The sequence below is a fragment of the Eutrigla gurnardus genome (genome assembly GCF_963514095.1).
Source record: "Eutrigla gurnardus genome assembly, chromosome: 12".
NCBI classification, from domain to species: Eukaryota; Metazoa; Chordata; class Actinopteri; order Perciformes; family Triglidae; genus Eutrigla; species Eutrigla gurnardus.
In genome coordinates, this window is record NC_139926.1 from 929,688 (window position 1) to 941,858 (window position 12,171).

At 43.8% G+C, this 12,171-nt stretch overlaps 1 protein-coding gene across 1 annotated transcript in view; it reads right to left on the bottom strand.

Moving 5' to 3' along the window:
• wdr4 (WD repeat domain 4) overlaps positions 1-12,074 on the bottom strand; it is a 40,822-nt gene extending 28,748 nt beyond the window's left edge. The window contains exons 1-7 of the mRNA XM_084022272.1: positions 11,945-12,074; positions 9,864-9,932; positions 9,632-9,778; positions 9,378-9,534; positions 5,056-5,168; positions 4,893-4,953; positions 2,779-2,883 (exon numbers count right to left, since the gene is read on the bottom strand). Coding sequence (XP_083878398.1) covers positions 2,779-2,883; positions 4,893-4,953; positions 5,056-5,168; positions 9,378-9,534; positions 9,632-9,778; positions 9,864-9,932; positions 11,945-12,027 — 735 coding nt within the window. The 5' untranslated portion in view covers positions 12,028-12,074. The remainder of the gene's footprint in view (positions 1-2,778; positions 2,884-4,892; positions 4,954-5,055; positions 5,169-9,377; positions 9,535-9,631; positions 9,779-9,863; positions 9,933-11,944) is intronic.
• Positions 12,075-12,171: the final 97 nt, after the last annotated feature.

Here is a 12,171-nt window from a genome sequence, read left to right on the forward strand (position 1 = left end):
GCGTGGAGTCACCATGATGAGAAGAAAAACCTAAATGTCCTTTTATAGACTTCTATAGGAGTTTCCTCAGCAACAACTCCTGTTATCTGGTTATGGTAAGGGGCGTGACATTTCTGACAAACCCACTAAGAGGTTGACTAATCACAACAGAGTGGGACCGCTGACCAATCAGATCAGACTGGGCTTTTTGGGAGGGAGGGGCAGGAGGTCAAACAGAGTGTTTCAAAGAGAGGCTGAGAAGAGCTGCTGCAGCACAGCCTGAAGGGAAAATAAATGAAAGCATGTAATCATGTTCGATGAGGAACCTGAAATGCAAGTATGGACCAGAAAAGGAGAGAACAGTTCCTCTGTAAAAATCCATCCTGACTGGAAACATTACAATCTGTCATGGGTTGTTTATAGTCCAGGACAGAGCATCATTGGTACCATCTACCAGCATCAGTGATACTGGTGCCAAGTGGTGCTGCACAGACAAAAAAGCACCTAGACACAGCATGTTCACCCTGCTGCATTCTGGGAAGAGATACTTCAGATGTCAAAGCAGCTTAGGGACTCTAAATTCATCCTCCACCCATCACCGGATAACAGAGTTTGTTTGTGTGCGTTTGTCTGTGTACGTTCAAAAATGGACTCGTAACGTTGTAAGGGTAAACCCCCAAACCACATTTTCAGCTGAAAACCAATGTATGTTGGTGTTTTGTCGTAAACCAGAGCCAGTCGAACAGCTGCTCCTGCAAACGTTTGCAGTTGCAGGATTCTGCATGTGTGGCCGTGTGTGGATGCGTTTTTGCTTGGCATATGCTCAGATTATAATGTGGACGGCGATGAAATTTGATAAGTGACAATGAAAATTGTACTTTTAGGTAAGCCTGTATTTTGATGGATAAATAAATAATACCCTCTCTAGATAGCCTGGATTTAAAGTGTAAAAAAAAAAAACAATGTCTGTGTATTGAGTCGTGTTGTTGAGCAATTCAGGTCTAAATCTTGTAATTTAAGTGCAAAGTAAACTGCTCAAAAAAAAAATGAAGGGAACACTTTATCAACAGAGTGTAACACAAAGTCAGTTTAACTTCAGGGAGATCAATGTGTCCCTTTAAGAAGCACAAGCGATTGTGAATCAGTTTCAGCTGCTTTGGTGCAGATGAAAGTGACAACAGGAGCAACAGCAGGACGACAAGGAGGTTCTGATGTGGAGGCCACAGACACTCCTTCCTGACTCATTCTTCTCTAGTTCTGGGTTCTGCTAGTGCCCTTGTCACTACTTGGAGCAGGAGGTAGTGCCTGCAGCCAAAAAAGGTTCACATGTAATCCAGCTCCTCCAGGATCCACATCCATACGTGAGGTCACAAGAAGCTTTGATGTGTCTTCCAGCAGTCTCAAGAGCCTGGAGGAGAACCAGGAGACCAGCGGTTACACAAGGAGAGCTGGACAGGACCTCTCACAGCCCAGCACCATGCAGCCCCATTAGCATTAGCCAGAGAACACCATGACTGGCCCTGGTGCAGGGGGCCCTGAGTTCCTCCTGGTGCAGTGGGCCCTAGGTTCCTACTGGTGCAGTGGGCCCTGGGTTCCTCCTGGTGCAGTGGTGCTGCGTTCCTACTGGTGCAGAGGGCCCTGGGTTCCTCCTGGTGCAGTGGGCCCTGGGTTCCTCCTGGTGCAGTGGTGCTGCGTTCCTACTGGTGCAGGGGGCCCTGGGTTCCTCCTGGTGCAGTGGGCCCTGGGTTCCTCCTGGTGCAGTGGTGCTGCGTTCCTACTGGTGCAGGGGGCCCTGGGTTCCTCCTGTTGCAAGGGGCCCTGGGTTCATCCTGGTGCAGGGGGCCCTGGGTTCATCCTGGTGCAGGGGGCCCTGGGTTCATCCTGGTGCAGTGGGCCCTGGGTTCCTCCTGTTGCAAGGGGCCCTGGGTTCATCCTGGTGCAGGGGGCCCTGGGTTCATCCTGGTGCAGGGGGCCCTGGGTTCCTCCTGTTGCAAGGGGCCCTGGGTTCATCCTGGTGCAGGGGGCCCTGGGTTCATCCTGGTGCAGTGGGCCCTGGGTTCCTCCTGGTGCAGGGGGCCCTGGGTTCCTACTGGTGCAGGGGGCCCTGGGTTCCTCCTGGTGCAGTTGACCCTGGGTTCCTCCTGGTGCTGCGTTCCTACTGGTGCAGGGGGCCCTGGGTTCCTCCTGGTGCAGTGGGCCCTGGGTTCCTCCTGGTGCTGGGTTCCTCCTGGTGCTTTGGGCCCTGGGTTCTTTATGGTGCAGGACTAGCCCGGTCCTCATGTGTCCAGAGTGTGTAGGTTGTTCCTGGATGATGAAGGCATTGATGCCATTGACTGGCCATCACGTTCCCATGACCTAAATCCAATTGAGCACCTATGGGTTATGTATCGTCCAACGCTGCCCTGATCCAGGTCTGGGAGGAGATCCCCCTGGACACCATGCAACAACTCATCAGGAGCATACCCAGACTTTGTCGGGAGTGCGTACACGTGCCAAACACACTACTGACTCACATTATTACAGAGCTGCTGTGATGAAATCCACACTAGTTGGATCAGTCTGGGATTTAAATGTGTTACTTTGAGGGCTGGATTCAAAATGAAAAGTACTGAATTGAAAATCAATGTGATGATGATTGTGGTTTCCATTGACTGCTTGTTCTCACCATACAATGTACATCAGTAAAGATTTTCAACTTCAGTCATTTATTCATCAAGATGCTCCCTTCATTTTTTGAGCAGTGTATTTTAATCAAGACATTACCAAATGACCAGGACACGCTTCAGTCAATATCCTTACCATGGGTGTGACAGCCTCAGAGCTCGGTGCATCGCCAAGCTCTTCGAGGTCCCAGCTCTGCAGCTGACAGCCGGACTCGTACTCCCACAGCTTCATGGTCCCATCCTGACAAACACACTTCACATTACATCTCATCGGGTCCAGTTAATCCACCTGAATGGAACCTCTCAGTCAGATCTTTGCTGCATTAAAATATATACTTCCAAGTAAATGTTTTTTTGTTTTCTGGTTTGAAGTTTATTCAAGGTTTCATTTTTTTACTTTTACATGGCCTTAGTTTATTAATCTGATTTGAAGAATTACCAATGGCATGGTTTATGTATGTTTATGACATGTTTTTAAAAGTAAGGTTATAAAGAAGATCCATGTGTAAGTGAAGTAGTGAGACTGGATAACTAGATAGCTGAGACTTGGATTAAACTGCAGAAGTTCTGTGAGAGGTTGTAAACCCATGTTTTGATATAGTTTTGTTGTTGTTAAATGCGACTATTCATTTCATTCATGCCATGGAGGTATGTGAAGAAAATGTTTTCTTCACGGGTTCAAGGTAACACGAGATGAGTCATCGAGATACAAAAGTAATTCTGTCGGGGAAGTTATGTTTTATAGACTTAGTTAGAAATTGTCTATTAGGGGAAAATCCAAGGCTGTGTTCAAAATCACTTACTAAATATATTTGTGTACATAAACGTGTAAATGTATTTTTCTGGCAAAGTCTGTAGTGTTCCAGTGGATGGACATCTTCTGTACCTGGTGGAAAAACTCAGTATCTCTACAAAAGAACAACCCAGTATCTCTACAAAAAAAAAAACTGTATCTTTACAAAAGAACAACCCAGTATCTTTACAAAAGAACAACCCAGTAACTGTACAAAAGAACAACCCAGTATCTTTACAAAAGAACAACCCAGTATCTCTACAAAAAAAACAGTATCTTTACAAAAGAACAACCCAGTATCTTTACAAAAGAACAACCCAGTATCTCTACAAAAAAACCCAGTATCTTTACAAAAGAACAACCCAGTAACTGTACCAAAGAACAACCCAGTAACTGTACCAAAGAACCACCCACTAACTGTACAAAAGAACCACCCAGTATCTTTACAAAAGAACAACCCAGTAACTGTACAAAAGAACAACCCAGTATCTTTACAAAAGAACAACCCAGTAACTGTACAAAAGAACCCAGTAACTGTACCAAAGAACCACCCAGTAACTGTACAAAAGAACAACCCAGTATCTTTACAAAAGAACAACCAAGTATATTTACAAAAGAACAACCCAGTATTTTTACAAAAGAACAACCCAGTAACTGTACAAAAGAACAACACAGTATCTTTACAAAAGAACAACCCAGTAACTGTACAAAAGAACAACCCAGTAACTGTACCAAAGAACCACCCAGTAACTGTACAAAAGAACAACCCAGTATCTTTACAAAAGAACAACCCAGTATATTTACAAAAGAACAACCCAGTAACTGTACAAAAGAACAACCCAGTAACTGTACAAAAGAACAACCCAGTAACTGTACAAAAGAACAACCCAGTATCTCTACAAAAGAACAACCCAGTACCCAGCTCAAGAGTTACATCAACCAAATCTTAACTATGGACTAAAATTACACTGACATTATTGGAAAGGAGAACATACATGTTCATGGGAAGACTCCCTCAGTATGATGCCATGTGACAACCCTTCATGTCACACCTTACAAATAGAAATCCTACACCAATAGACTTCTAGTCATCTCATGAACCGTAGTGACAAAAGGCTATGGTACAGGAAACAGCAGAGGGTTAGGTAAATAAGGAAGGTCTGGCATACAGTCCTATTCTTCGAATCAGATTGAATTTCACTTCTTCATTGTTTGTTTTAATGAGTCTTAATCAAATTAGTCTTATCTCTGTCACCATTATTCTATTTATTTCCTTTATTTTTAGGATTTCTCCTTCCTGCTTACTCATTTTTGATATTGTCCGTTTCATATTTGGTTTTGTGTTTCTTTTATATAAATTGGAATGTGCGTTGAGGCCATGATGTGCTGCGACATATAATCCTTGGCTCAATAAAAATTTATTTGAATATGAATATCAACTTGAAATGAATACTCACCCCTGATCCAGACAGCAGCCAGTGAGGGCGGCCTGATGGGACCAGTAGAGCACTGACAAACCTGACAGGGAGCAGGACAAAAACGCAGGAGAGGGAAGATCAAATCAGACTCTATACACACGCTGCTGCACACTAGTGCTCCCCTGTAGGTGGCGCCACTCACTGTTGATGTCCCAGGCAGAAGGACTGGATGTTGTAGGGAGACCTGAGGTGGCTCACTCTAATCTTCTCGTCGCGGTCTGCTGTGATGATGTACTTGTCATCTGGCGACATGCTCTGAAAGAAAGCACAATCGCTCAGTCACTCAAGTCAGGTGGACACACGATAGGCTCGTTGGAGACGAGTCAGGCCTGCAAAATGCCAATTGCTGGCGGTCGCTGCACAGTGCATGCTGGTAAGAATTGTGTCAGACTCGCTCTGACATCATGCACACGTAGACAACAATAACCTCACAAGATAGAAGTGGATGTCGAATAGAGAGCCAGTTGACTGCAAGACCCAGGGCACGGTGGGAAACGCCTGGTTGTCACCTGATCAAGCAGCTGATTGGTTCTAAGATAACAAACACTGTGTTTAGTAAAGAATTCACATTTTCAGCCTGGTCTGTTACAGGTTTAAGTCTCACTAAATCATCTTCGTATGGTGATGTATTTCCCAGTGAAACAGGATCGGATGCAAGACAGCGTTGATTTGATAATTGAAAGATTAGCTCAGCAGCACTGATTGGTTGGTGGGTGGATGTCAGGATATTATTGGTTCGTACAAGCTGACGCAAAATCATATTTTGTTTTCCAGGAAATGGATTTTGGAGTGGACGGATGGATTTTTATGTAAAAATAAGAATTGATTTTTGTTTCATCACATTAAATAGTGAGTTAATAGGGCTGCACGTTGGTGTAGTGGGTAGCACTGTCGCCTCACAGCGAGAGGATCCCGGGTTCATGTTCTCTCCGGCTTCCTCCCACAGTCCAAAGACATGCCGGACAGGGACCGGTTACCTGTCTGTCGCTACATGTCAGCCCTGTGATAGACTGGTTACCTGTCTGTCTCTACATGTCTCCCTGTGATAGACTGGTTACCTGTCTGTCTCTACATGTCAGCCCTGTGATAGACTGGTTACCTGTCTGTCTCTACATGTCAGCCCTGTGATAGACTGGTTACCTGTCTGTCTCTACATGTCAGCCCTGTGATAGACTGGTTACCTGTCTGTCTCTACATGTCAGCCCTGTGATAGACTGGTTACCTGTCTGTCGCTACATGTCAGCCCTGTGATAGACTGGTTACCTGTCTGTCTCTACATGTCAGCCCTGTGATAGACTGGTTACCTGTCTGTCTCTACATGTCAGCCCTGTGATAGACTGGTTACCTGTCTGTCACTACATGTCAGCCCTGTGATAGACTGGTTACCTGTCTGTCTCTACATGTCAGCCCTGTGATAGACTGGTTACCTGTCTGTCTCTACATGTCAGCCCTGTGATAGACTGGTTACCTGTCTGTCTCTACATGTCAGCCCTGTGATAGACTGGTTAGCTCTTACTTTATCGGCAATGATACGTTGTGGTTTCTTTGTTTTCTTCTTTTGACAAATGTACTTATTGTAAGTCGCTTTGGACAAAAGCTAAATTACCTAAATGTAAATGTAAACTTTGACAGGCCTCGTGGCATCGTGAAATTCCCACCCTGCGCCGGCGCAGAAAAACAGTCTCGGGTAAAAAAAAATATATATACACTCAACAAAAATATAAACGCAACACTTTTGTTTTTGCTCCCATTTTTCATGAGATGGACTTAAAGATCTAAAATTCATTCCAGATACAAAATATTACCATTTCTCTCAAACATTGTTCACAAATCTGTCTAAATGTGTGATAGTGAGCACTTCTGCTTTGCTGAGATAATCCATCCCACCTCACAGGTGTGCCACATCAAGATGCTGATCTGACATCATGATTAGTGCACAGGTGTACCTTATACTGCCCACAATAAAAGGCCACTCTGAAATGTGCAGTTTTGTCTCACAGCAAAATGCCACAGATGCCACAAGCATTGAGGGAGCGTGCAATTGGCATGCTGACAGCAGGAATGTCAACCAGATTTGTTGCTCGTGCATTGAATGTTCATTTCTCCACCATAAGCCGTCTCCAAAGGCGTTTCAGAGAATATGGCAGTACATCCAACCGGCCTCACAACCGCAGACCACGTGTAACCACACCAGCCCAGGACCTCCACATCCAGCAGGTTCACCTCCAAGATCGTCTGAGACCAGCCACTCAGACAGCTGCTGAAACAATTGGTTTGCATAACCAAACAATTTCTGCACAAACTGTCAGAAACCGTCTCAGGGAAGCTCAACTGCATGCTCGTCGTCCTCATCGGGGTCTTGACCTGACTCCAGCTCGTCGCCGTAACAGACTTGAGTGGGCAAATGCTCACATTCGATGGCGTCTGGCACGTTGGAGAGGTGTTCTCTTCACGGATGAATCTCGGTTTACATTGTTCAGGGCAGATGGCAGACAGCGTGTGTGGCGTCGTGTGGGTGAGCGCTTTGCTGATGTCAATGTTGTGGATCGAGTGGCCCATGGTGGTGGTGGGGTTATGGTATGGGCAGGCATCTGTTATGGACGAAGAACACAGGTGCATTTTATTGATGGCATTTTGAATGCACAGAGATACCGTGATGAGATCCTGAGGCCCATTGTTGTGCCATACATCCATGAACATCACCTCATGTTTCAGCAAGATAATGCACGGCCCCATGTTGCAAGGATCTGTACACAATTCTTGGAAGCTGAAAATGTCCCAGTTCTTGCATGGCCAGCATACTCACAGGACATGTCACCCATTGAGCATGTTTGGGATGTGCTTGACCGGCGTATACGACAGCGTGTACCAGTTCCCACTAATATCCAGCAACTTTGCACAGCCATTGAAGAGGAGTGGACCAACATTCCACAGGCCACAATTGACAATCTGATAAACTCTATGCGAAGAAGATGTGTTGCACTGCATGAGGCAAATGGTGGTCACACCAGATACTGACTGGTTCTGACTCCCCAGACCCCCAATAAAGCAAAAAAATGCACATTTCAGGGTGGCCTTTTATTGTGGACAGTCTAAGGCACACCTGTGCACTAATCATGATGTCAGATCAGCATCTTGATGTGGCACACCTGTGAGGTGGGATGGATTATCTCAGCAAAGCAGAAGTGCTCACTATCACACATTTAGACTGATTTGTGAACAATGTTTGAGAGAAATGGTAATATTGTGTATCTGGAATGAATTTTAGATCTTTAAGTCCATCTCATGAAAAATGGGAGCAAAAACAAAAGTGTTGCGTTTATATTTTTGTTGAGTGTATATATAGTATATGCAATATAGCATAGAGACAAACTGTTATTCAATATCAAACTTTGGAGACTTTTCTACTGTAATGTAAAATCTTTATGTTCAAATTAAGATTATTATTTGATTTGGTTGTGTAATTTATATACTTAAAGTATGACAAAATGTACAGTCTTCAGTATTATGCTATGTTTGTTCATGGTTTAATACATTAAAAGCTGCTTTCAGCATGTTTAACTCACATGCAAGGACTTATTGCCTCTGTAACTACAACTGTGCTACATTTGAATGTTTTCGTAAGGCTAAATTTATCAGTAGCATTTAGTCATATGTAAGTCTTTGGTAAATGGTAAAAAACACAATTGAATTGCCCTGCTGTGATGTTTACTGGTAGGCTGTTATGACATGCAGTACCAAAACCGGCCACAAAAACCCCACCAATATTAGGATTTTTTTTAAATCACTGCGACAAAATGAGGCAAAACACCCTCCCGATTTTTTAATATGATTTTAACAAGAATATGATCTTTCAAAAAAGTAAGTTTGGACCTGATACTTGTTGTCAGTTTTTTGGAATATGGCTCTGAAGTTGGGCAAAGATGTGTTTACTTCCATTTTTGAGCCTTAATATCTGTGAAACAACAGATATAGAGCCAGAAGTGATAGAAGTCTTTTATCTGCAAAAATGGGAGCTCAGCCACTCTTCAAATGTACTACTTTATTTCAACAAGCCACATTTTAAGTACCATTATCATTGAGCTACACCCCTGATATTTCATGTCTGGAGGCTATTAGTAACAGATATACTCTGTAGAAAATGAAGGCCACAGGTGAGATAGTTTTCCAGATATTGCTGTTTAAAATGGCTTTTCAGAGTATGATGCCAACCGTCTAAACTACCCTTCATTCAATGATGTTTCATGAGAAAACTATTGAAAGTAGAGACCTAATATTTTGGATTTGTCCTATTAACAAGTGTGTCTTTGTACTTTTTTCAGGACATTCTGAGATGGTCAGGTAGGAAGATTTTCAGAAATTTGATGAAATGACACGGAATGACCCGAATGTTAATCTTTAAACACTTGTTGACCCATATCGGTTTTTCCAGACTACAGTTGTGATGGCGTTGGTATTCCTTACTATGGCTAGCAGCATGGACAGGTGGCCCATCTTCAGCTCGCCCTCTCTCTGCGGCTCCAACACTGAGAAAGAGTATACGTCTCCTGATTTGTCAGCCGCCAGCAGCTGGTCCTCTGTCTGGCTGAACATCAGGGAGGTGCACCTCCTCACCACCCACCTTTATAACACACACACACACACACACACACACTTACACACACACACTTAACATCATTGTATTTACCGTACATGAAGCCGCTGGGACTAAATTGTACCTCATGCTGATACACTGCCATGTAGGCTCACAGTGGAACAGGGCCAGTCTCTTGTTGTCATCAGTCAGCGCCAACAGCTTTCCAGATGGAGACGTGGCGAAGGTAAGGACTTTGTCACTTCCTGTTTCCTCTGCGGTATCACCATCACTGGTGACAAAGGAGACAGATACACCAGTTAAAACACATATTCCAAGTATACTCTATTAATTATTATTAATGTGCTTTTTCTTACTTGTTGCTCTCATCCTTCCTACTCTTCGGCTTCTTCTCAGCAGTGCTGCAGTCAAACACAAACGGTTCTCTGCCATAAAGAACACAAGATTTAGATGAGTTGCTGCACAATGCCAGTTTCACAATGACTTGCTTGCACAATTAGCTCATTACCAGGTAAAATCAAACAGAGTCACAGACTTCCCAGGGCAAGTTAATGGTAATGTTTGGCATAGTGCATATTAAATATAGGAAAACATCTCTAGCCTCATTGTCATGGCATTATTAGTATTATCAATTATTCTACTGTATATAATGAAAAAGTGACCATGATTGCAGTCACTGTTCAAGCACCAATTCAAATCGGAAATTATTTTTCCATTAAGTAGAATCATTGTTAAGGAACATGTATTGTTTTCTGCCCAATTAAATAAAAATTAGTTATATTGCTTCGATCAGGTTGCTTATCGCTAACTTCTTGAAGGAAACTGCGCCACATGTATGCCGCGACCTGACACCAGATAAGCGGTTGAAGATGAGATGAAATAAATAAATATATATATATATATATATATATATATATATATATATATATATATATTTGGCTCCCTCAAATATGACTTGATGTTAACACATTTCTCTCTGTAAGGTATTGAGACATACCGTATATATTGTGCTGAAATAAATATATAGGGGAGTCTTAAAACCACACTAGCTGTCAACACAAGCCATGCAACACAACTCCTGGTCCAAGCACTGGTCATCTCCCGCCTTGACTACTGCAACTCTCTCCTGGCTGGACTCCCGGCCTCTGCGACTAAACCATTGCAGCGTATTCAGAACGCTGCAGCACGCCTTATCTTCAATCTACCCAAATTCTCCCATGTGACCCCCCTCCTCGTGACCTCCACTGGCTCCCTGTTGCAGCACGCATCCAATTCAAGACGATGACACTGGCCTTCAGGGCCATCAATGGAACAGCACCCATCTACCTTCAAACACTGGTCAAACCTTATGCCCCGAAGCGAGCACTTCACTCCTCTACTTCAGCTGGCCGGCTGGTACCACCATCGCTGAAATCAAACAAATGTCGCTCAGCAAAGTCCAGACTCTTCTCTGTGCTGGTCCTCAGTGGTGGAACGAACGCCCGACTAATGTCAGGACAGCAGAGTAATTTGCCATCTTCCGAAAAAGGCTCAAGACTCACCTGTATAGACTTCACCTCGACTCTACATAGCATGACCCACTAACCCCCCCCCCCCCAAAAAAAAACAACCCCTTACCTATAGCACTCTGATCACAGCACTGTTGCTCTTAAGGTACTACTTTACTCAGATGAGGACCTAACACTTGTTCTATTTCTAGCTCTTACTTTATCAGTGTTAAGTGTTAATATATGTGTCAAGTGTTAATATATGATTACGCCCTTACTTTGAAGGGACAACGTGATGACATCGCTACGTTCTTGTGAAGCAACGCGCGAGCCAACTGTCCCCGTTGTTCGGGTTTTGTTGTTGGAACTGACTGGACAGTAGTCAGTCATGTATTCTAGAGAATAAATACGCCAAAGGCTAAAGAGAATCTATCGATCTGCTTATTCTTCACCACGCAAGAGAAGAGGAGTAACCGCTCCATCTAAGCTTAACAATCAGCAATGATACGTTGTGGTTTCTTTGTTTCCTTCTTTTGACAAATGTACTTATTGTAAGTCGCTTTGGACAAAAGCGTCTGCTAAATGACCTAAATGTAAATGTAAATCTCTCTCAGCTTGAATGATACTGAAACACTACAAGACTCAGTACTGTTGCAGCAGGAGGAGAGTATCACAAGTATAAGAAATATTCTTCCTCGCAATCTCTATATCACCACTTTGTAGACAAAGACATCACCAAACGAGATGATGATGAATCGAAGGCAAAATCTATATCGACATTTCCAAACCCATGTGCAATTCCAACCCTTCTAAAAGCCTGTAGCTCGACATTATGAAGCTCGACATAAGTCCATGCTCTCCCATTCTGGCTAACAGTGCTAGCCAGGACAGCTAACCTGACCACATGTCAATGAATCCAAACACGTGATGAAGCAAACGCTGATTCAAACCTGGCCTGTTTGCTGTCAATCGCTACGAGTTTCTTGTCGCAGGTGAAAATGAACCAATCTCCACAGAAACCTACAGCAGCCATGACTGCCGTGTGTGTGTCGTGCGACGGTAGCCCACGTGAAGAACCATGTTTTGTCGCGCGCTGATTACGTCTCCAGCCACTACTCGCGCCCCTCTCGAAAAAGTACAGAATGTACGTAAGAGAGAGCCGCAGGTTTGGCTGTTG